Genomic DNA, 27,133 nt, shown 5'->3' with positions numbered 1-27,133 from the left:
CAGCATCCTCTGGTTGAGATGTGTAACACTGCACTGTACCGATGAGGGACAACGATCCCGAAAACGGTCTACAGTTTGTGTTTATATGTTTCAGCCTCTCTGGGAATTCCTGCGCTGATGTATGACAAGGTCCTATAAATGGAACGACAATTCTTCGACTTGTCGTCTCCATTTCAGATAAAAGCAAATTATATATATAATTTTCACAAAATGAGTTGTTTCGCCTCCAAAAATTACCACTCCCTACTCTAGTTTGATTTGTATTTCCTCTGAAATTGCTCTGAATGTTCTGGAACACCTCATTTCCCCACTCTTGGCTTTTATGAGTAGGATTAAATAAATATTCTGTCTTGAACTTGAATTTTCATTCCAGGAGCGTCAACGGAGTTGATGCCATGTATTATGGGCGTATTCGACTCGATAATTGAGGAAGGAAAGCAACAACCGCCCCCGAGACGAACGTACCAATCCAGCAACTTCGCCCACCTCTCGCCCGGCGTCCAGAAGCTGCTGTCCCACGTGCCCGACCAGGAGATCAGCAGGAGCTTCTCGTCGGAGGAGAACCTAGGCTTCAGGAGGTCCAACGGCTCCGTCTACCGGTCGCTGAGGAGCCACGCCAGGAGCAGCGCCGCCCTGAACAGGAGCAACGAATCCCTGGACATCATATCGCCGAACGTCCAGAAGATGCTGTCCAACCTGCCCGACGCGGAGCTGATCATCTCCGCAGACAAGAAGACCAACCGTTCTTTCTTGCATTCGAAGAGGGAGGGCTGCGAGACTTCGGCAGTCGGGCAAAACGGCGAAGGGGATGGTTTCGGGACTGACAGCGGCTCTCCCAAGGGGGAGGTCGGTGATGGTTGTGCGCGCGAAGAAAACGCGAGTGACAGTTTTAAACCAGTGCCTTTGGGATCGTACCTGCACACGTCGCCACATGGGATCGCTTCCAGGACTCCGGTAGGGAGGAAGTCCCTGGGAAAGTATCTTCAGGTGAGTCCTTGATTAGGTCATTTCGCCTTAGGTTTAGGGTTCAGGAATTGGCAACTACACTGAGCCAAAAAATTAACGCACATTATGGAAATCTCAAATTTATTCTACAAGTGAAGGTGTTCTCAATGATAATTATTTTGATCAGAATTATGCATGCATATGTTATCCACTTTCAACGGTTTTCTTCAATACAGATGTTTTTTACCAGCAGGAATAAAAAGAGATGATATTATCAGATTTTGAATGTATTGGCTCCATGGCTCCATTCTAAAATCAGTTGTTCTCGATCAAAATTCTAGTGATCAATAGTTTTTCTTTCGTTTGATTTCCTACACTCGATCGCTATGCAACGCGAAACACGCAATTTGACCCAAGAGGAATGTGCCCAAGCGGTAGTTTTGCGAGAAGAAGGGTGGACATACACAAGAATTGCAGAAAGGTTTGGAGTTTCCCATACAAGTGTGTCCAGAATGTTGCAGCGATTCAGGGAGATAGGTATGAATGTCCGAAGACCAGGACAGGGTAGACCACCGGTAAAAACTGCCATTCAAGAACGTTACTTGAGAGTTTCTTCGTTGAGACAACGGTTTGCAACAGCTCGCCTCCTTCAAATTCAGCTTGAGCAAACTCATGAGGTGCAAATTAGCACTCAGACAATAAGAAATCGCCTCAGAGAATATGATTTGAGGCCTCGTGTCGCGGCAAGAGACCCAGCTCTTACCCCAGCCCATCGAAGGGCGCGTTTGGATTTTGCGAGAGAGCATATCCATGGGAAGAGGCCGATTGGGAAAGAGTTCTCTTCACATATGAGTCTAGATTCTGCCTCTACCATTGTGATCGACGTTCGCTTGTATACAGACGTCCACATGAAAGATATGCTCAGTGCAATTTCCTGAATACTACTGGTTTCGGGGGAGGATCAATTATGGTATGGGGTGGAATATCTTTGACTGCTCGCACAGACCTAGTGGTCGTTGATAATGGAGCTATGAATGCTGATAAGAATATAAGGAACATTCTTGAAGAGCATGTAGTGCCATTATGTGCATTATGAGAACATAGTTAATTAATGGAATCATTAACTCACACATTAGAAACTCGCCAATAAATTTTCTGTCAATAAAATAGTGCTAATGATATCTAAACAATGTAACAGGAAACTTGCAGAAACAGAATTCATAAGCATAAGTCGACGAAAACTGAAAACATCCCAATATGGACCTTGCCATAACAAACATCGATGACCTGCGTCTCGACCCAAGGCAGGCCAACCGTTGGAAAGCGTCCGGATTGATGAAAATACCGTCCAAACCGAGTCAATCGTATCCGAATCTTTATTCCGTGTGCGTTCTAACCTCCAACCATTCCACCAGTGGCAGAATGCAACTCGATCACTATTCCTCCCGGTATATCGAATCGATTCTCCTCAGGGTCGCCAACCTATATCCTATCCTATCCTATCCTATATTATCCTGATTCTCCGTAGGTACCGAAGTACCCCTCAGAAGCTCCGTGAGCTTGTGCGAGTTCGGAGAACCAGTTGTGTTCTGTGTAGGCTTTGTTACTGTGTCCTTACGCCACCTTAGGCACAGCACTGTTAATTTGAACCCAACAGTGAATGGTGGCCCATACCCGTATCGACTAGAAAATTTCTTCCCTAGCCCGGGATCGAACTCAGTACCTTGCGGTTGCAATTTACCGAGCCGACGCTCTAACCACCAAGCTACGGACGCTAACCGTTAACCGATCATGTTAACAGCATTCCTAATCGACGCCTTGAATTTCGAAATTCTCCGCCGAATATTCGCGATAGTTATGAATGTGTCGCAAGCAGATCGCACTTTCGATATAGCGATCGAATGTTGTTGATGATTCAATTCGTATATACTACCGCAGGCTTGGCCGACATCGTAACACATCGATGAAGAACGGACGTAAGACAAGAAATCGCTCGGTTCCTTGACACACTTGAGCGGTTCTGCTATACTAGCCCCCTCGCCAACATAATGTCGGATTCAATAAACGGGAACAGAACGCAATGAATCAATCACGATCGGACGCTAATTAATTGGACGCGGTATGGTAATTAGTATTGATTTCAATTAACGATAATGACGATATGTGTGCGATCGGAATTGACGAGAGATCGGATTCTGATTGTTCTCGCTCGGATTACAAGGGTATAAGAGCAAGCGTCACGTTACAAGACCAATTTCAAAAGGTATTAAGTGAAAAATTTCAAAAGGTTTGAAGTGGAACTGATAACATTGCCATGCTTAAAGTCGATTTCAAATTTTGAATTCCATATTTTCCTATGATAGTTGAAAAAATTCAATCTATCCTGAAATGATCACTTTTCAGGTTAGCGGAATTTCAATTCGACACGTGGCAGGTTTCACGAAAAGTTTCGTTATTTTCATACTAGTGATAATGTCAGGATTCCAGAAAATTTAGAACCACTCCCCAATCTATCCTGAAATGACCACTTTTCAGGTTAGCGGAATTTCAAATCGACACGTGGCAGGTTTCACGAAAAGTTTCGTTATTTTCATACTAGTGATAATGTCAGGATTCCAGAAAATTTAGAACCACTCCCCAATCTACCCTCTACAGGGTGTCCCGAAATTAATGCAACAAAATTTGGTCACATATTGAGGTGAAATCAGTAATTTTTTAATTCAATATTTTCTTATGATAGTTGAAAAAATTCAATCTATCCTGAAATGATCACTTTTCAGGTTAGCGGAATTTCAATTCGACACGTGGCAGGTTTCACGAGAAGCTTCGTTATTTTCATACTCCTGGTAATGTCGGGATTCCAGAAAATTTAGAACTACTCCCCAATCTACCCTCTACAGGGTGTCCCGAAATTAATGCAACAAAATTTGGTCACATATTGAGGTGGAATCAGTAATTTTTGAATTCAATATTTTCTTATGATAGTTGAAAAAATTCAATCTATCCTGAAATGACCACTTTTCAGGTTAGCGGAATTTCAATTCGACACGTAGCAGGTTTCACGAGAAGCTTCGTTATTTTCATACTCCTGGTAATGTCGGGATTCCAGAAAATTTAGAACCACTCCCCAATCTACCCTCTACAGGGTGTCCCGAAATTAATGCAACAAAATTTGGTCACATATTGAGGTGAAATCAGTAATTTTTGAATTCAATATTTTCTTATGATAGTCGAAAAAATTCAATCTATCCTGAAATGATCACTTTTCAGGTTAGCGGAATTTCAATTCGACACGTAGCAGGTTTCACGAAAAGCTTCGTTATTTTCATACTAGTGATAATGTCAGGATTCCAGAAAATTTAGAACTACTCCCCAATCTACCCTCTACAGAGAGTCCCGAAATTAATGCGACAAAATTTGGTCACAGATTGAAGTGGAATCAGGAATTTTTGAATTCAATATTTTCTTATGATAGTCTAAAAAATTCAATCTATCCTGAAATTATCACTTTTCAGGTTAGCGGGATTTCAATTCGACACGTGGCAGGTTTCACGAAAACTTCGTTATTTCCCAAACTAGTGATAGTGTCATGATTCCAGAAAATTTAGAACTACTTCCCAATCTCTACAGGGTGTCCCGAAATCAATGTAACAAAATTTGGTCACAGATTGAGATGGTACCTTACTTTTCAACAATACGCTGTTCCTATGGATCGTAGAGAGTTGTTCCAAAGACAATTTTGCCCAGAGAACAATGTTTTTAAGAGGTTCAATGCCGAAATAAGTGGCACTGTAAGATTTTGCGTATCATAAAACTCCAGTGTACCAAATTTAGTGTTTTCCGTATGAAGAGATTCTGGGATAAAGGGTAAAGACTATTCTAAGGGGCGAAAATAATCAATCAAAATCATTTCCTGCCTCGGCCTCTGTAATGGCCTGTTTAATTCAAGTACCATTGTGGTCTTCAACGATTGTTCACTTATCTCCGCCGATTCCAAGATGTATTTCATGCTCGTATCGTATGAGATTGAGTCACCAATCTTAAAGTGCTGAATGCAAGCGAGTCAATGAATTGAAATAATCATACTTCTAGGTAATAAAGAAGGTTAATAGTCAGCAATAAAGATTATCTCCTAGTCATTTCACGCCGACTTATACTGGTTTCGTTCAGTTTCCGATGATGCGTACAGAATGAAAATCGTCAAGAGGTGCTGTTTTATGCGCAATTTTTCTCTGAAAATGGCCGTGATGGTAATTCTCGCAACTGATTGGAAAATATTCATAACTAAATAATCAATACTGAAGACTTGTGAAGTTTTATATTCTTTCATTGTACCCTGTTTCTAAAATTCTATTGAGGTGTAATTCGAACTCGGCAGGAATTTTGAAAACAAACGTCTGACCTAGTTATCAGATAAAACATCAGATCAACAATAACCTCTTATCGATAAGCGCGATTAGATACATCGAAAACTCTACACAATTCTTGTTGCCAGTTGAGAAAATGCATAGAAATAACTAACGATCTCAACGTTCCGTTTCCACGAAATCTCCAATTCTTTCGTGAGCGTTTGCAGTTCTAAACAAACATGACCCAATAACATTTCTATGTTGCACAATCGGATAGATGAATGTGAGTATGTTTATATAATGCTTATCTTCAGTTTGGGATATTTTGAAATACATATTTGGTTATGAGACTGTTCATTAGCGAATGTTTGTTTGGTCTGTAACGGGACCACTATTTCCTCATTTTTGTTACAGCTGAAAGGTTTGGATTCACCTTAATTTTTCGTTCACGACAGAGCCGGAGCGAGGGCGTGGCGAAAGAGGCGGTCGCCACGGGCGCTAGCGATCTGGGGGCGCAAAATAAAAATAATAAAAAAACAGTATTCTCTCCAATTGAATATTTTTTATTTAATTTTTAACACAAAACATAATATTATGAAAATATGCTATAACACATTATACATATGTGTGTGAATTAAATTAATGTGAACGTAAACGAACACTATACATGTGTAATTGTAAACAACGTCCGTAGTCCACACCATAGACTGGAGAACAATAACCAAATACTTAATAATAATAAATTATCAAGTATATAGTCCACACCAAAGATTTTAGAGTAACTCTATAATCTTTGGTCCACACCATCAGTCTGAAAACATAATGCGTTGGCACAGCCTTCTGAAGAACGTCTCTATAGATGGCTATAGATTGGGGGTATTTCCTTCAGAACATAGACAACAATGGCCCCTTTTATCGGAGACAACGCTCGTGCATTTGTGTTTCTAATGGTTTTACTTCTACAGGGTGTGGCGTAATGAATGGATAATATGGAGCCTGCGGGTAGAGGACTCTATGGCGGTTCAGAAAAATATATTTAACGTTTATTAAAAATGTCTTGGTTTTCGAGATATTGGAGATTTTCGAAAATTCAAGAGAATTACACTCTTCGCCACTCGTTTTGCAGGCAAGACTTCAAATGAGGAAATTTTTTCAAACTGTATTTTGTATAGTATTCCTGGATAGATGATCTATCGAATGTAATTCATTATTTTTGAGGCGCATGAATAGTTCTTCATAAAAAAAAGTTCTATTTCAACTTTTCCGTTTTGCTTATTTTTTTTTCATAAGTTCAACCTACCGTGGTGTAAAAAATAATATGGTTACTTGAGTGCCAATGCAAGAATAAACATGCCCGTTTTATTGAAATTCCGAAATGGTATAACTCTCTGTATTTTCAGCATTTGATACAAAATGAATTCCTTTTACAATCATTTGAGGCCTAGTTTAATTTGAACACTGTTTCTGTAATTTTTAGCAGCTAAAATGAGAAATGCAAGCAAAATGAAGCAATGATCTATAAGAAGGTATAGAGCATGTACTGAAGCTCATGGTGGCCTCTTAGAGCATCTTTTGCGAAATTTAATTCAATGAAACGATACTCATTTTTAAATTGTTGATATGCAATAAAACTATGATTCATTAGCAAGTGTAGACTATAGAGCATGTATCAGAACTCATGGTGGCCAATTTAAACATTATTTGTGAAACTTTATTCAATGAAACGATATTTCAAAATTAGTTTGTCTCGTTTTCTTTTATTATTGAACCCTAACGTCGTGGAATCAATATTTTCAAGTTATGAATTAAATTTCAGCATTTTTGTAACAAAGATCTTGACTCAATGTAATGGAAATTAATTTTTTCTTAACTATAAAAGTGCAAAAATTCACCTCGTTTGAAATTCGCTTAAAAACTATTAACTTTATAACTATAGGGCTTAATAATTAAAGAATACGAGAGAAAAAAACTTTTAAAATATCGTTTAATTGAATTGAGGTTTACAAAAAGTATTCAAAGTGGGCATCAGGAGCTCTACTAGATGCTTTACAACTTCTTATGAATAATTGCTTTATTCTGCTTGCAAGTCTCATTTCAGTTGCCTAAAATTAAAGAAGAAGGCTTACATCAAACTCTGCATTCACTCATAATAATAGAAATTTATTTTGTATTTAATGCTGGAAATAGAGTGAGTTATACCATTTCAGAATCTCAGATAAACAGGCATGTTTTCTCTTGCTTTGGCACTCAGGTAACCGTATTATTTTTTTACACCACGCTGGGGTGAACTTAGGAAAAAAATAAGCGAAGCAGAAAATTTGAGTTACATCTTTTTTTTATGAAAAACTATTTATGCACCCCAAAAATAATAATTCACATTCGATAGCGCATCTATCCAGGAATACTATCCAAAAAACAGTTCGAAAAAATTCCTTCATTTGGAGTCTTGCCTGAAAAACGAGTAGCGAAGGGTGTGATTTTCTTGAATTTTCGAAAATCTCCAATATCTCGAAAACCATTGGACTTTTACTGAACATAAAATATATTTTTCCGCACTGCTATGCGGTCCTCTACCCGCAGGCACCATATTATCCATTCATTACGCCACACCCTGTATATACTTAATTAATGAGTGAAGTTATAATATGAGCCTGGAAATCATTCGAACTGGAGAGCTGGTAAATTATCACAGATGAAGATTACAGAAGAGGAAAAGAGGAGAAAAATAAAAGAGCCTGGAGGAGAAGCTGATGATGAAACATTTAATTTTGACTAGAAGATTAAGCTAAAAAAGGATCTCATTCAAGTATTGAACTCTATTTCAGTGCAACCTGAAGAAAGATTCAGTGTTTTGCCAGAAGTTGCTGAAGACAGCTTTCTCGAGGGAATATGTTTGCAAGACTTTCTACTTGGCGAACTAAACAAGAAAGCATTGAATTATAGTTCCGATTCAGATGCATACAAATTTATGGCCACTCAAAATATTTTTGACTTTATCAGTAACTACAGCTGCCACAGCTACATATTAACGTTCTTTCAACAATTTGAAATTCGTGCAAACCTATTTAAGGTCTTCAACTGGACAGAAAAGGCTGACTTATTTAGCATAGCAGTCCCATCAATAAAAAAGAATCACGACATCATTGATATTCTTGCAGAAACCAAAGCAAGAAAAGTGAAATTATAGTTCATTTTGAATGCATGTTATTGTTATTTTGTATCCCTTTTATTTTGATTTAATTTGTATCAATTTCTTTAAAATAGGAAAGATTTTTCCGAGCAAAAAAATCTAGGTATTCGATTATGAAAGATAAATACAAATCAACATAAGAAAGAGAATCTCTTAGGGGCGCATTATGAGAATTTGCCACAGGCGCCAGAATCCTAGTTCCGGCTCTGGTTCACGATGTGACAGATCGTCATTAGAGAAAGTAAATGTGGATTTTGTAGGTTAAGCCTCTTTTATTCGTATGTCTTGAAGGCCTCATGACTAGTGATACTTTTTTCAGTAGGGATACTTGAAATCATGTGAATATAGATATGCATGTACAGAATATTGTGGTAGACTTTGAACCGCAGTAAAGAAGATGAAGCAGAACACCAAACTCATCTTCTGCCATTATAAAGGCCTGGTTTATACTGGACGGTAACTTATATTATGGCCTTATCACTTGGTCTTCGCCTGTAACATAAACGTCGTAATATTGCAAGTTGAGGGCTTTGAGGATAAATTGGGGGCTAGCAAAAACCAGTCCTAATACGAAGGTGCTACTGAATAATTTGAACATATTTTCGCGTAAATCCAAAACCATCTGCAAGAACGTATCCACACAGTCGTAGGCGACAACACAACAGTTTGCCATAAAATGAATCAAAAAGTCGTTCGGCCTGTGGAACTAGAGACGCCTTTGACCGATTGCAGTCTGAACACAAGGCGACTAGATAATTCAATTCATCCAGGCCGGCCATCAACGTTGAAAAACGACCTACCTCGTACGATTTAATTGAAACGTCAGTTCCCGCGAATTGACAAGTGACAAATATGAATACGTCAACGTGACGTACGTTCGCGCGATAAGAGACTCCGGCGTCTGGCAACGTTTCCGAGGAATTGCAGGAAACGACGCGTGGGGTGTTGGTGCCTTTTTTTAAACTTCTTATTTTTTCACGCGTCTGGCTACTCGAGCTGTATAAATTGCGGATAAGGCCAAACTATCGGGTCTGGAGTGGTTTTATGTTTATGGCACCTTGTGTGAGGGAGATGACGTGTCATCTGATGCTTATCTGAGTGTTTTATGATGTCATCTGTCAAATGTGCGTAGAAATGGGTATTTCGGATTGACGTCACGTCGAGTAACACACAAACGTCTTTACCTAATCATGCTTATAAATGAGATGCGATAGAAATCTATGATTCTTATCATAACGCACTTTCACATCAGCACTGGGGGATAAAGTATTTTCACGACAATATTGACAAGTATTTATACATGGTGAGTCTTTGACTCGTACGAATATTTCAACAGTAGATTTTTGAGGTCAAAAGAAACACTTTTTTCCTATACCCTAAAACCGTTTGTGAGATGATAACGTTTTTTTATGGTTTTTCAAGAGCCTGTATCTTTTAAACCGAGCCGATTCGAAAAAAATGGGGAAGGAAAAAAGTCTTTCTTTTGACCTAACAAATCTACTGTTGAAATATTCGTATGCGTCAAAGACTCATCCTGCAATATTCAACAATCTGGCAATGAATTTCATTTAGAGAAATGTCTATCCCCGGACCCATCCTACGGTTCTCATTTTTTAGTATTACGTGTCTATTGATGCTTACAGAAAATCGAAGCCGTTCGGTTTTCTGCATATACATAAGACAAGTGTTGGCAGATGCCCAGTAAGGAATGCTGAATCGCTAGTTCTTGCAAAAAAAACCTGTCGACTTCCCCCCTAGTAGTTAACGTATGCATAGCTAACCGCCCCCATTTTTTCCAAATCGAAGAAAATTAATATTTCATCACGACGGCCGTGTCGCGTAGGCGGTCGCCGACATGGGAGGACCTGACACCGGCCGATAATGATTACGAAGCCTATTTGAATTTTCGCGATTCGTTTGAGGAAACGCGCTCCAAGTCTTCTCTGGATTCGCGTTGTGAAAAAACGGCGTTTGTACGTCGCCGACGAGCGGGGCCCTTTTGAAAGAAAGCGAGTCGGATCGGTAAATATCGCCTCGCGTCTTGTTAACATGCAGCGCGCGCGTAGACGATGGAATAACGCGTTTGCGGTTTCTTCGATGGGGAAAATCCTTTTTGGTTTTTTCGAAACAATGAAGTGATTTCAAGTTCCAAGGATAACTCTCGCTTTTGTTCGTCGAATATGTACAGAGTGGGCCATTGAGAACGAAACAGCGGTTCTGTAGGTCGGCGGAACCGAAGTATACGAAAACGCTTGGACATTTGTCGATTTTTGATTCCAGTATCGCTTCAATCCTTACAAAGCTTGATCGGGGAATCAACGCTTGATCGACGAATGAACGTCACTTTGTTTTCAATGAATAATTGAGCATTCAGAATATCATTCGCGCATCAAATTATGACCTTTATACGTCCATTCCAAGATTCTGAATTGCTACTTCTTCGATATATCCAAAAACGTAACCGTCCTCGAAATTACGTTAAGTTGTATTTGTGATAAACGTCGGATAGAATGATCGTGGATTTGTTTACATTTGCGTTTGATTCTGATAAATGTCAAACATCGTTATTTTATTTTTCTGACGTTTCTCATAGTTCTCCTGAGCCGAAATGTTAACTAGCCAAGATCTGATTCCTAGTCGATCTCATTCATAGCAGAATAAGCAATTACGAAAATGCGTCCTCGAAATTGGCATTAAAACACGTTCTTTTTGGCAGATTCCCAGTGAGAGCAGTCAGGGGACGTCTAGCAGCACCAATTCTTCGGAGGTTTCCAGACCAGTCTCGCTGACCAGCATAGGATCATGCTCGTCGAGTGGAAGCAGCGGAAACAACCAGCCTGGTTCCGCCTATCTGGCCTCGGCTGAAAGCCTGGACAGCGATCCGGAACCGAGTGGAAGTCAAGGTGAGTGAAGCACCCCTGAAATATACTTAGTGACATATCGATGTCACTTTCTTAAAATGGCTTTATTCGCGTAGAAAATAGTGCAATCTATCGGCTTTCTACCATTTAACTGGCTACTAATAGATATAGATTTCTTCGGGAATATTCATTTGATAATAATAACCAGCAACTTTGGTTGAGAAAGAAGAAAAAGATCGAAACTTTTAGTTGGGGAGCCGAAGAGGGAAAAAATATAATCTGACAATTATAGCAAGCCGAAACAATAAAAATTGGCCATAAAAGTCACAAATATCAGTTTTTTTGAATAATCTCCTTCCCTGGGCTTCAAATCTTTTTCGCATTCATTATGAAAGTTGTAAAGCATAACATTTTCCACAATTTTGTACCCAATCAATTTTTTATACGTTCAAACGTTTTTGAGATATATGGCGATTAATGCGAGGTGTTTAGCGATACATGCTGAAGCGAAAATTCACCCGTTGGAAAATAGTACATTCTAAGGTTCAGTCACAGACAACGCTAAAATTTTCGTGATTAATTTCGAAATTGTCATCATAGAAATACCCTGTCATTTCGACAATTGTAGATTAGACTGGGATTCTACATTGACCTTGCCCTTTCGCATGTGTGGCTAAGCTTCTCGCCCTTTAACTCAAGAACGGTTAAGAGTATGTAAAATTGCTTCACACAAAAGTTGTGTAGAATTTTATTATCTACAACTTTAGTAGGTAGACAGAGCAGATTCTCGACCACAATGGCGACTGAAGAGTAATCCGACAAAGTATGATTCGGAGTACTTGAACATTATTATGTGGTTGGATTATGAAATGTTATACTGGTGTGTTATTAGATTGATTGATGAATATTTTTCAGAGTTAGATGAAAAAATCGTTGTTTAATTAAGGGTGGTGTCTCTGTGTGCGTGAAAGGAAGAAGCTATAAAGGTGGTCCATGATTTCGTATAATAGATAAAATTGGAAATGTTTCTTTGTTCCTTTGACAGAGGTTTTTTTTTTTCTCATCTGTGGAGATGTTCCGAGAAAAACGTTTGGGTCTTTTATTGTTTAAATAAGGGTGTCTTTGCATGCCGGAAAAAAAGAGCAATAAAGATCGGCAATAATTCAGTATAATAGATGAGATTCCTTTGACAGGGTTTTTTTTCGTTATCTATGAGGATGTTTCGAGAAAACTATCAGTTTGGGTCTTTTATCATGAAATGACAATTATCTGAATTAATGGTCACTCTTTTACTCCCCAATATACCTGTGGATTCTCACCGTAATAAAAATGTAAAGTTTACCCATTCGAAATAGTTTTGGTGCTATAGGTATTCGAAGATGTCAGTCTGCAGTCCGCCTCAGGTGATAAGAATGACAGGTTTACTCATTTCCTTTGTCCCAAAAATGGTACATTATGACCACTAATGGGGGCTGAAGGTTTATTGTGTTTAATGACAAAGGGCGGAGCTATCCCTTAATTCTTCTCGATACACCTGTCGAGTGGCGTTTCTCACCGTAATAAATAAAAGATTTAATTGGTCTTCAGTTCAGATTCGTTTGATGCAGATCTTTTATAACGAAAACAGTCTGGTTATTTTTTTGAATGGTAAGAAGGGCCATGATGGTGGGGAAAAAGGGTCGAGAAGAATATAAAAAGAATAGAACTGACATTCCAACATCAGTCTTCAATTCTCAGTTGCTCTGACTTTGATGAAAAAAGAAATATCACAGAGTTTGTTGCAGTCCATAGAGTAATAAGAAATTGTTTTTCTTCAGTGAATTTGTGTTACGAATCTCATTTTCCAATGTAAGTATTCAAACTTTGTAGCGATGGAAATATTCTTAAATATTTGAAATTTATTTCAGCATAAAATAAAAAAAAAAAAAACAATAATAATTATAACAATGGATCTGACAAAAATTAACCAGTGTGGTTCACTTTCACAGCACCAGAAACCAATTGCATCACTTAAGGATTTGATAGTGGGTGAAGTCCATCGAATAATTGATGCAAAATTACTGAAGACTAGATTCGGGGAATCTATTCTCTTGGAGTTGGAAGAAAAGTGTATATTTCTACCGAAACGTGCAAACGACCATCTGAAGCAAGTCATAAAGGAATTCAGTGGAGCTGGGTTTGGAATCAAATTCCTTGGGGTGAAGGAAATACCGAAATATAAACCAGTTCAACTCTTTGAGATTGTCCAATTGTGAAGATGGAGGTATGTAATATTGATTTATTCCATAATGCAATGAATCTTCTGTTTCACGAAAATGACATCATGATTAGAAAAAAATGGATCAATTTGATTAACAAACATATTCGTTTATTGAAAAATTTAATGAAAAATACTCATCACGGACAAAAATTCAGCATTCAATCTGCCATTTGCCATTTGAAAAGATACAAAATTCAACTCAAATCCTTTGATGCGCATAGAGGTGAGGGAATAAGAAGCGTAAGAAGTAATCGGGTGAAATGGGAGGATGTTCAATCAGCATTTGAATCAAGAATAAGAACTGGGGTTATAATCAATTTGAAGCATACGGTCGTTGAAGAATTTTTCGATGATGCATTTCATCTTTTCAAATATAGAATTAGAAATGTAATAAGCAGTATTGGAATTGTTAAAGTGAATTTAGTATTTTGCGGACAATTCATTAAAAAAAGTGGTGATGAAGAGCTACTCGATTTCAAATATTTCCCTACACAAAATGCAACAATTGATGGGGGAACAGATTTAAACGATTGGTTTGAAAGAAATGCTTTAAACATAATCAAACAAAAACTTGAAGAATTTCAAGAGAAAGAGAGTGGTTTTGCTCTTCAATCAATTGTTTCATTAGAAGTCAATATGAATAAGGTGGAAATGGGTAATGGAGGTAGTTCATTCATCAATCTTCCTGAAAAAATTGCGGCCAAAAAAGCATGCATTAATATCAAAAACAATGATCAATGTTGTTTTTTGTGGAGTATTACTGCATGCTTACATCCAGCATCTTCCCACTCTGATCGAGTGTCATCATATCCCCACCCAAGCACTATTTTTAATTGTGATGGTATAGATTTTCCTATAAAACTTAAAGATATAGAGAGGTTTGAAATGTTGAATAATGTTTCAGTGAATGTTTTCTCACTGCAAATGGTTAAAAATGATGATTTCATTGTAGTTCCATCTCGTATCTGCAAATCCAAAATTCCACAAAGACATGCCAATTTACTTCTAATTCAGAATATATATAACCATATTGATGATGGGAAAAATGCTCCTATTGATGTCAAAATAGAATATCATTATGTGTATATTAAGAACTTGTCGAGGTTAGTGTCGAAACAACTTAGTAAGTCTAAAAAAAATAAGTTCATATGCGATCAATGTCTTAATTATTTCACTACAGAAGAAAAACTAGGGAAACATATCGAATTGTGCTCGAATCATGAGCCATGTCACATACAGTTTCCAGAAAAGTCTCATGTTAGTTTTACAAATTACAGATACAAACAGAGAAGTCCTTTTGTAATGTATTGTGACTTTGAGTCATATTTGAAACCAATCAATGATATAAATTTGAGTTGTTTAAAGTATCAAGAACACAAACCTATCAGCGCTGGTTTTTATTTGAAAAGTTCTTATGAGGACATTGTACCGTCATATTATGAGAGCTATACTGGGGTTGATTGCATGGAATGGTTCTCGAATAAATTGTGTGAGATTGCAGATAGGTTATGCAAAATAATTAATGATGTGAAACCCATAAACTCAACTGGTTCACATAGTCGAGTTGTATGCCATATATGTGAGAAAACATTCAAAGCGGATGATAAAATAGTCATGGACCATGATCACTTTACTGGAGTGTGCCGCGGGTGGGCTCACAATAGTTGTAATCTCAATTTCAAAAAGTCTTTTATCATACCAGTAGTTTTCCATAATCTAGGTGGATATGACGCACATTTTCTTATAAAGGAGATTGCAAAACAGGGCCGCGTTTCTCTTCTACCATTAAATAAAGAAAAATATATTAGTTTTACGAAATATGATGAAAATACTCAAATACAATTCAGGTTCATTGACAGTTTACGTTTTCTCAACAGTTCGCTAGAGAATTTAGCCTCATATCTTTCATTGAATCAGTTTATTGAATTGAAAAAACAATTTTTCGACTATAATGATGATGCATTCAAACTTTTGACTAAAAAAGGTGTGTTTCCCTATGACTATATTAGTAGTGTTGATAAATTGAATGATACATGTCTACCGTCCATTGAGAAATTCTACAACAAATTGAATTATGAAGAGATAAGTGATGAACAATATCTACACGCTCAACTAATATGGTCCACATTCAATTGTCAATCATTGAAAGATTATATGATGTTATATCTTAAAACTGATATTATGCTTTTAGCCGATGTATTTGAACAATTCCGCAATAGCTGTATAAAAGAGTATGAATTAGATCCTATTCATTTTTACACCCTTCCGGGTTATACCTTTCAATGTATGCTTAAAACAACAAAAATCAAATTAGAAATCATTAAAGATATTGACATATTACTATTCATAGAAAACGGTATAAGAGGTGGAATAAGTCAGTGTTCAAACAGATACTCTACGGCTAATAACAAATATATGGGGCCAAAATTCGATGTTAATGAACCTGAAAAGTATTTACTCTACTTAGATGTGAATAACTTATATGGTTGGGCTATGAGTCAGTTTTTGCCATATGGGGGATTCAAGTGGACAGACACAAATATAGATATTACACAAATACCTGATGATGCTCCCGAGGGATATATTTTAGAGGTTGATTTGGAATATCCCGCCGAAATACACGACAAGCACAAAGACTTGCCATTCTGTGCGGAATCACGTATCCCACCTGGATCAAAGTTGCCTAAATTATTAACTACCCTTTATCATAAAAAAAATTATATCGTGCATTATAGGACGTTGAAACAAGCCTTGAGTCATGGACTTGTTTTGAAAAAAGTCCATAGAGTTCTTCAATTCAAACAATCTGCCTGGCTCAAAATGTATATTGACAAAAATACACATTTGAGGCAGACAGCAAAAAACAATTTTGAAAAAAATCTTTTCAAATTAATGGTTAATGCTGTGTATGGGAAAACGATTGAAAACGTCCGGAAGCATAGAGAAGTTAAATTGGTCAACAAATGGTATGGCAGATATGGTGCAATGAATTTGATTTCTAGCCCTTTCTACAAGGATAGAATGATCTTCGGAGAAAATCTAGTCGCTATTGAATTGCAAAAGCGTTTAATCACAATCGATAAACCAATATATGTAGGAATGTCTGTATTAGACATTTCAAAGGTTTGCTTGTATGAATTTCATTACGATTATTTCCAACCTAATTTCAAAGAAAGTATATTGAATTATGTAGATACTGATAGTTTAACTTATGAGGTATCAAATCAAAATCCCTATGAGTGCATAAAACGAGATTGCTACACACGCTTTGATACATCTGACTATCCTAAAGGAAATCCATATGGAATTCCTCAAGTCAATAAAAAAGTATTGGGTTTGATGAAGGATGAGAATAATGGTAAGATTATGACCGATTTCGTAGGATTAAGATCAAAAATGTACTCATTTCGTGTTGATAAAGAGGAAATAAAAAAAGTGAAAGGCATAAAGCGGAATGTGATTAAAAGCCTTTCTTTCGATGACTACTTGAAATGCTTGATTGATTCCAACACTAAATTAGTAAGACAAAGAAATATAATATCTAAATGTCATGATGTTTTTTCTATTGAGCAGGAGAAAATTGCATTGTGTAGTAGAGACGATAAAAGATACATCCTACCTAATTCACATTGTACTCTACCTTGGGGTCATTATCGAATACCATCATCATCCTAGATTCCAGAGGGTGAGAGGGGGAGAAATATAATGATGAATTATGCTGTGACAGCCATTGAGAGAACTTTCTCATACGACCCGAATTTGTCTGAGAAATTCATCAAAAAGTTTCCACAACAATATGAAGAATTTGAACAGTTTCCAATAAAGGATTGGATGCTTGTGGGACAATTCATATTGTACTTACAGGGATTGATTCCAACCTTTGACATAATCGAAGTATGGATACTGGGTCCTCATCATGATCTAATGATGGATTGGTTCCGTGGCAAATCCATATTGTGGACAAAGACAAATGAGGGCGATGATGATGATGATGATGATGATGAAAATCACGCAGATTTTCATTTTGAGTGGAATTTAATCAAATCTGATTCATATATATGTACGATTAATGAAATTACTATCAAAGTTCATGTTATGGAATACACAGATATGCCAGCGAAAAATATGTCGCATTGTCATTATTTGGACACGTTCAGTAAACTGAATGATTATTTTTCAAATCATGTTGACAGACGAGCATTGCTGTTAAAAAAATCCATATTGATTAATTCTTACTATAGTAAATGTCACTCTCATTGTGTTGAATCAATTGATTCTGAAATGTATAAAAATGTTTTAGTTTATAATCCTCCTCCTCTTAAATATTTGTCTTTTTTGAAATACTTAAGCGATCCCTCTGTGTACCCCATTTATAGATATTTATATGAAAAGTTGGAAAGGGAACCTCCAGATTTATACAAATCCTCATTTTGTTTCGATTCCGAATCTTCAGATTCGGACTCTGAAATATTTTATTTATGAAATATGTTAAATGAACCATTCAACATTGTAAATATGTGGATATATATGTATATGAAATAAATACTAAGAAATGTATAAAAAGTATTTTTATTATCCTTCACAAATATTTCTCTATGTCACAAAGAATGTTGTTTTCATTTGAAATCATACATTCACATAATATCAAATTTTCAATAGAAGGATTGATCTGACAAAAAATTCCTATTAGTTCTTCTATGGATTTCGAACTATCTTTTTTAATATTGGTTATAGTTATCAGAAAATTCTTATAATAAGATTTGAAATCAAGTTTCATAAGCATTTCCAATCTATTTCTGAGAAAACTTTTATTGAATTCTAGAATCTTAGCAACATCGTCGCTAATAAGATATAAATGATTTTCCTTCCTTGATATCATGATCATTTTGAATCCATTCACAGTTGTGGTTGTAACAGAAATATCATCAATAAATCGAATATCATTTGCTTCATTCAAGTTGAGGATTTCAGTAAGCATCATCCATTGCATGTAATCAAACGAAATGAACATTTTTCCACCAAACATCAAAGAGTCTTCATTCGTTGACAGCTTCACTGAGGGTTCATAGTTTCTCGCACTACTTAAGCCGCAATCGATGTTATATCCTCCTGTTTTGAAATTTGTATTCAAAACAAATTTTTTTTCGATATCAATCATTTCAGAATCGTAATATGGAGATGGATTAAATTCACTCTCTTGACAGTACATGTTGCTGAACTGAAGATCAAAGCGATACTAAATTAAAAAATCTCTATAAACGGTTGGATTTATCTATCCATGAATCATGTGACTGATCGAATCCAAGCCATCTCACAAGTACTTTGTTTCCCCGCTCACATAGAATTTTTTCAACTAAATATATATCTGAGTTTGAAGCGCTTTGCAGTTCAGGCTCATAAAAAGCTCCTCGGATTGGATTACCTTGTAAGTCATCAAGAAGGTAAGTTACTGGATTAGTAATTTGTATCTTACTGATTTTGAATATTTCTGTTGTCCAATTTGGTAAATAACCCTTAGAGAAAACATGTTTGAATTTACTTATACGCACAGTATCACCAACTTTAAATTTTCCTCTACCAGCTATTTTGATGTGATTGTACCGACTTCTAAGTAGGAGTTTCTCATTTGACTTATTTACTTCAATAGGACTCATTCCAATTGTTCTATGTTTAATTGTATTGTAATCAGCGACAATTTTCGGTAGGATTTGCAACCAATAGTATGTTCCATTCAAACTGAAATACTTGAATAGTTTTTCTTTAAGAGTTCGTATTACTCGTTCAACAATTGCTGCTTTTTTCACAGAATATGTATTGTAATGATTGATCTTATATTTTTTCATTAGGTTTTTGAATTTAAAATTGAAAAACTCTCTTCCTTGGTCAGTCTGTAGGTTCTTGGGTCTTCTATTACTCTGTTTCAATATTTCCGAAAACGCCTTAGTAACTTCTTCGGCACATTTCGTTTTCAATGCTTTAGTCCAGACAAATTTGGAAAAGCAATCAATCACAACGAGAACAAATGTATGATTTTTGTTTTCATCAGCATACGAGTCCATTTGCATCAAATCACTCTGCCACAAATCATCTATACCCTTGATGATAGTACGCCTTCGGAGGAAATTTTTTCTAGCTGGTCTATGCAGCTCATTAACCACTTGAACTTTCTCCTTTGAGTGCTCCATTGGAAATGGTCTTTTTTTTTTATTGAGTAGGATAACTATCGAGTCAGTTGTAGTTGTACCTAGTCTATTCGTAAAGTTAAAATCTCAATCAATTCTTTGTGACCTTCTCACTAAACTTTATAACAAATGATCTGAAATCTTCCCTCAGTTCTTGTTTCAAATCCTGAAGACATTTTTCCTGGTTGGATAAAACATCGGAGATAATTTTCTCATGGCTGAGCTCCAACTCGTTTTTGATACTTTGGACTCTGATTCCTAAATCGCCCATTAAATTGATAACTTTGAGCAATTCATTGTCTAGAATTTCTTTAGTCACAACATCACTTTTTTCGGTAGGTATTCTCACATTGCATAGCTTACGATTACCGAAATCATAATCACCATCTGAAGTTAAAGGGAAGCTTTGAATTTCAGTACGTTTACGTTTATATTTATTTTGCAGCCCTCGTGAGGTTCCACCAAACTTACTGAGAGGCATTCTTGAACTGTTGATCATTTCAAACTGCATTATTAATATATAATGTTAGCTTCGCGTAGTTCTTCGATAATAGATTGGATTTCATTATCCACCGATGTATTACCTGCATCTCTTGACGCATGAAGTAATTGTAATCTATCAACTAGTTCATTCACATCATTCCAATACACATACTCGATTGGTTTTTCATTGTATGTCAACAAACTACCTCCTTGAGTTGAAGTTAAAGGTTTTATAATTTCAACCCATTTAAATGCTGCTGATCCACGTCGTTGCTTTGTAGCATCAAACTGTCTCCTATGAACGTTTGTCAAATTTAAAACTGTTTTATAACATTGTGAATCCTCTTTCGTATAATCGGTCGGTTGTTTATCGAATATCAGTCTGTACAGCCCTGGTGTACCGGGAAATCGTTCATTATTGTCTATTATAATCTCACTAGTTTTCCCATCAAAACTGATAGCCTTGTTACCAAGGAACCATTTAGAAATTTTAGAATCGTATTTAGGCCCATATGTGATATCGACTACATTATCTTGTTCAGGGGATGACAATATAGATGAAATATAATGTCTAGATTCAACTGGATACTGTTTCAAATATTCATCAACACTTGATTGGTACACATTTTCATACTGAGTCTCTTGACTTTCTTCTTCAGTGTTTTCCGGAAAGAAATCTTCCTTTGAAAAATATGAGGAATCTGACAGCCCTGCTGTCTGATGCTGTTTCAGAGCTGACAGCTTATCTGTCTGAAGCTGTGTTGGATCTGTCAGTTGAGCTGTCTTGAGCTGTACTGGAGGTGTATGGAGTTTCACAGTCTTCAATAAACCATCTGTTTGCTTATATTCTATTCTATCTAGTCGTTTGGTGATCGGATCAAATAATTGAGAAATTGATCGATCGTCTTCATTTTTTCCTAGCTTGAATGTGAGAAACTTCTTTCTCACATCTCTTATAAGTTGTTGTATTTTACGTTTTCTCTGCTGCTCAATAGCACTCTTCATTACGGCTTAGTTTGATGTATACTGAGGGCATTTCATGTATTTACATAATTTTTATATTTGACTGAATTTTTTTTTTATGAACCTATCAAATCCTTGACGATAGCGTCCTCCATCAATATCAAAGTTTTTAACAATAACAATGAATCCATATTTGGTTGAATTCCAACAGAATGCACACAGTTGTTTAAACTCTTCATATGACATATCCGGAGAGACATGCTCATTGAATGCATGTTTCAGATTAGTATCATCTTGTTTGAATAATACAATAACATTCAAGTTATCACGACATAAGTGTTTGCTTGCCATAACATAAGTTTGACATAGAAATGCCACATCAATGGCCTTATGTCGACCCATAGAGTAATAGGCTTTAATCTTATCTTGCTTATCTCCAACAACATCATCAAAAATAATGATAGAATTTTCTTCAGCGTCATTAGGATCAATTATATCATCATTCTCCTTGTATGGATGATAACCTATTTCAGGCACGCCTTTCAGCACTTGTTCCAACAATTGATATTTCGGTTGATAAAGACTCTTAGAATAAATATATATATTTTTGAATCGTAATCCATTCGGAGATAACAGTAAACTCAAAAGTGCATTGGATTTTCCACAACCACTTGGTCCGGCAAATAAAATTCGACAACTGTCAGGAAAGAGATCTCCATGTTTTGGAAATCTTTCATTTTCTAACATATCTAAATTATCAACTGATAAAACAGATGGTTGCTGTTCGACTTCCATCTTACAATCAAATAAAGCCAGATCCTCTTTCTGTCTCATTATATAATGTTATATATGAATAGAGCTTACACATTATTTATTCAGTATAATGCTGACCTTCGCCAATGGTGGGGGTCTTATAAACTCCATAATAAATAAGCTTCCTATTGAACTCCATTTGCCTGGTGAGAAAAAAAAATGATGAAAGTTGTACGATGATAATTAATATATTCTCTCTTTCTCTCTCTCTCTTTCTCTCTCTCTCTGTAGGATACTCATATTGTGGACCTGGTACTAAACTGCAAAAACGATTAGAAAGAGGTGATCCTGGAATAAATCCTTTAGATCAGGCGTGTAAGGTTCATGATATAACCTATAGCAGGACAAACAATTTAGAAGAAAGACATAAAGCAGACAAAGAATTGGAAGATAGAGCTTGGAATCGATTTCGCTCCAAGGACGCTTCGTGGCGTGAAAAAACTGCAGCGCTTTTTGTAACTGGTACTATGAAAGCCAAACGAAAATTAGGTATGGGATATCGAAAATCCTTCCGGACTGCTATATTGAACCCTGTGAATAAAATATTACAAAAATCTAATACGAATGATCTGAAGAAATCAGCATCCATAGCTCTGAGAGCAGCAAGAGCAGCTGTTAAAAGGGCAGGTGGTAAACGTAAAATACGAATTCCACGAACTATACCATTTGAAAGTAAGTGTGGTGGAGTACTACCATTAATGGGTATTTTAGCTGGTTTGGGTGCTATTGGATCAGTGCTTGGAGGAAGTGGTTCAGTTGCCAATGCTGTTATCAATGCCAACAGAGCAAAAAAGAAGTTAGAGGAAGAAAAACGGCATAATAGGGCTATGGAAGCTATTGGACATGGATTGTTCTTAAAAAAGATGAATAAAGGTTATGGACTATTTTTGAAGAAGCAAAAAAAAAAAAACCTCTGAAAAGTTTGCCCAAAAGGGCATTATATGATCACGAGATATTACAATTTGCCCAAAGTATTCCTCATTTTCGAGGTGTATTTATGCGAAACACTTTACCAAAAGCTATAAACAGAACAGAGTGTGGAGTTGTGAATTTAGATACTTCATATGGTCCAGGAACGCACTGGGTTGCATATGTCAAAAAGGGAAAAGATGTAGAATATTTTGATAGTTATGGAAATTTGAAACCGCCTAAAGAATTAGTTCGTTATTTCAGAAACTCTGAAATTAAATATAACCAAACTGATTATCAGAGAACTAATCCCTACAATTGTGGTCATCTGTGTTTGGAATTTTTATCAAACAAAATGATATAAATAAATAGATGATGTGTTACTCTCTTTCAGTCATGTCTGTTCTTTTCACATTGAAAGATCGATCTCCTATACTCTCTATTGATTTACCAACTCCAATAGAATTAGATCCAAATTACCAGTATGGCATTGCATTGATAGGATTTCATACTTATAACTCAATCCCAAACATTGACGAAAATAATAATAAGTTCTGTTATTATGAAACTAAAGCAGGTTTTGATGACTTTCTGAATGAAAATAAAAAAGTAATTGAAATTCCTTCAGGGGCGTATGAAATAAGTGATATTGAAGAATTTCTGAAGAAAAAACTACTTCCGGAAGAAAAATACAGGAGTGACAGTGAGGAACTATTTTTCTTAAGACCCAATCGCAATACACTCAAAAGTGAAATTTACCATAAAGACTTTGCGATTGATTTCTCCAAAGACAATTCGATTGGAAAACTCTTGGGGTTCTCTAAAATAATTCTTCCACCAAATCAAATTCACGAATCTGATATACCTGTTAATATTGTTAAGGTTCAAACTATACACATAGATAGCAATATTACTGGAGGAGCTTTCTATAACAATAGACCATCACATACAATATATGAATTTTCAGTAGACTCCGATCCTGGATATAGTATCGACGAAGTGCCTAGAAATTTGATTTATTTACCACTGACGACATCAAGAATATACAATATAACTTTGAAAGTGCTCGATCAAGATTCTGAACTAGTTAACTTCAGGGGTGAGGAGATAATAATACGATTAGAATTGAAAAAATGGTCTTGATAATTAACTCATCATATAAATATGCAGCCCCTACTCCATCTATACCAGTTGTGAAAAATAAATATGCAGCCCCTACTCCATCTAAACCAGTTGTGAAGAGAACGTGTAAGAAGCTGGGTGGAAAACTCACCGTGAAGAATAAATTATTCCTAAAATCTATTGGACATGCTATCCAACAACACCTTTAACCTATATCAGCCAGTCAACAATGACGAATCAATCACAAAAGTGGAGACAAGAACATATTTGCCGTTTGTAAAATCTTTCGGCAATAATGATACTATTGAAATAACCATAAATCGTGCTGATACATGGGTCCTTATGCATGATGCAGCTCTCATCATTAAGGGAAAACTTCAAAAAACTGCTGGTAATGGAACTGTTCAATTAGTTTTGAATGGGGGAGCTTTCCTTTTTGACACAATCTCGTATGAGTTACATGGAACTGAAGTTGATTCGGTACGAGATCCAGGATTAATAAGTACAATAAAAGGATATCTGTGTTACGATAAAGATTCTGTGAGGGAATTGGAAACAGCTAGTTGGTCATATCCTGATGATCCTAAAATAAACGCTGATGGAAATTTTGTATTTAGAATACCATTAAGACATGTATTGAATTTCTTCGACGATTACCGTTTAGCTATCTGTGGGAAGCAAACTATTCGATTGATGAGATCTCAAAATGACAATAATGCTATGAAAATCACACCTGGTCCCGAGGAAACAGTCAATGCTACAAAAGGCAAATTTACAATTGATAGTATCGAACTGAAAGTTAAACATATCTATCCAAATGATGTATTGAAGATTGAATTACTAGAATCAATGAAATCAAATAGAGCAATATTATTTCCATTCAGAAAATGGGAAATTCACGAATTGCCAACTCTGACAGCGAACTCTCTAACAGAAATATGGAATATTAAAACTACTTCAATTATTGATTATCCTAGATTCATAATATGCTGTTTTCAGACAAATAAGAAAAATAAGAGTACTGAAAATTCCACGTTATTCGACAATCTGGACATCTCAAATGTCCGTTTGCTACTGAATGGTGAATTCATTCCTCAAGAAAATTTAAGATTGAATTTCAATAAAAATGATTATGCAGAAGCATACTATAATTATACAGAATTTTCAACAAGTTATAATAATCTGAAAATCAATCCAATATTGCAATATTCAGACTTCAAAAACAGATGCTTATTTGTTATTGATTGCTCGAGACGAAGTGAATCTTTTAAATCTTCAACTGTTGATGTGAAACTTGAGATTGAATCTAGAGTTGGTTTTCCCACCTCCACTAAAGCATATTGTATAATCGTGTACGACTGTGTGATGGAGTATTTGCCTCTAACTGAAACAGTTCGAAAGTTGACATCGATATGATCAGTATGTAATATAGTGACGGGTTCATTGACTATAAGGAACTTGTAACATATTCAACAAGATATTGGTTGGCCTTGATATTGTTCATCTAAAAGGGCTTCAAAATATAAGTTCTTAATGAATATATTGAAATCTACCGTTACAATGATCAATTTGGGGAATGAGATATGTCCGAAATTTGAAATGGAAAAACCTGAATGCATTGCCCATGCGGATAATATGAGAATCTGTACTATAAATAATTGTGAGAAATTGTATACATGGTTGTGTGAAACTGCTAATAGATCAAATGATAAATGGATTGATGTTTTTCATAATAAACATAGATTTCTAAAACTAAAATGTTCATCTAGACATATAAGATTGAATAAAGAGTAATGTATCAAGTTTATATTTTTTTTTATTTCAGCTACCTTCATCTTATCTATCCTTAAAATGTGAAAAAAACATTAGAGCATAATCCTTTTGATATCTGAGATAAGTGAATGTTGCTCTGGAGAAGCGTGTGAAGTCACCAATGCGAAAGTCTTAATAATAATAATAGGATGAATAGGAGGATAAAATCATACTATGCATTATCAATTTTTATTTTGTCTCATATACTGATAAGTTACACAATCGCATCTGCAATTTCCAAAGGATTCACATTTTGAACATGCAATTCCATCAACAGAGTCCACATTTAGTCCCCATCCGATGCATTTCAGTGGACAGCAGTATATTCTTCCATCGATAATGAAACTGTTTCTTTCGGCATCCATTTTTAAACAATCTTTTTGAATTCTTTTGCCGAAACAGAAGATTGTAAGTCCACAACTAAGACATTGAATATGATCAAAATGAAACTTGAACTTTTGACATATAGTAGATGGCTTAACCAATTTATTATAATTATAATATTTTATAAGCACCAGAATTGCTATTACTATTATTATTGCTACGACGATGTATTGGATGAAGTGTTTATATTTCCAAACGATATCATTTACTGAATATTCAGCCATTATATTTCAGAAGTAGTATTGTATGAATTCCTCGGATAAGGCTGAACAATTTCTTATTGAAAACTGATATGAACATACAATTCATCAACGTTTTATGTATTTCACCATTACAATTTTTTCAACATCATAGCCCCTCCTACCATTCAAAAAAATAACCAGACTGTTTTCGTTATAAAAGATCTGCATCAAACGAATCTGAACTGAAGACCAATTAAATCTTTTATTTATTACGGTGAGAAACGCCACTCGACAGGTGTATCGAGAAGAATTAAGGGATAGCTCCGCCCTTTGTCATTAAACACAATAAACCTTCAGCCCCCATTAGTGGTCATAATGTACCATTTTTGGGACAAAGGAAATGAGTAAACCTGTCATTCTTATCACCTGAGGCGGACTGCAGACTGACATCTTCGAATACCTATAGCACCAAAACTATTTCGAATGGGTAAACTTTACATTTTTATTACGGTGAGAATCCACAGGTATATTGGGGAGTAAAAGAGTGACCATTAATTCAGATAATTGTCATTTCATGATAAAAGACCCAAACTGATAGTTTTCTCGAAACATCCTCATAGATAACGAAAAAAAACCCTGTCAAAGGAATCTCATCTATTATACTGAATTATTGCCGAT

General features: G+C 35.9%; 1 protein-coding gene across 5 annotated transcripts in view; it reads left to right on the top strand.

The window, feature by feature from the left end:
• The window catches only part of LOC123322602 (pleckstrin homology domain-containing family G member 3), a 148,671-nt gene that overhangs the window by 101,841 nt on the left and 19,697 nt on the right, over positions 1–27,133 (top strand). For 4 of the 5 annotated variants that reach the window (XM_044910552.1, XM_044910554.1, XM_044910555.1 and 1 more), the window contains exons 2-3: positions 374–987; positions 11,201–11,387. In XM_044910552.1, coding sequence (XP_044766487.1) covers positions 374–987; positions 11,201–11,387 — 801 coding nt within the window. Of the gene's footprint in view, positions 1–373; positions 988–5,423; positions 5,578–11,200; positions 11,388–27,133 lie in introns of those variants that run through there. The other variant, XM_044910556.1, reaches the window with a different exon arrangement.

Source organism: Coccinella septempunctata, chromosome 1 (assembly GCF_907165205.1).
Source record: "Coccinella septempunctata chromosome 1, icCocSept1.1, whole genome shotgun sequence".
In the NCBI taxonomy this organism is placed as follows: Eukaryota; Metazoa; Arthropoda; class Insecta; order Coleoptera; family Coccinellidae; genus Coccinella; species Coccinella septempunctata.
This window is presented reverse-complemented; position numbering and strand designations above follow the sequence as displayed.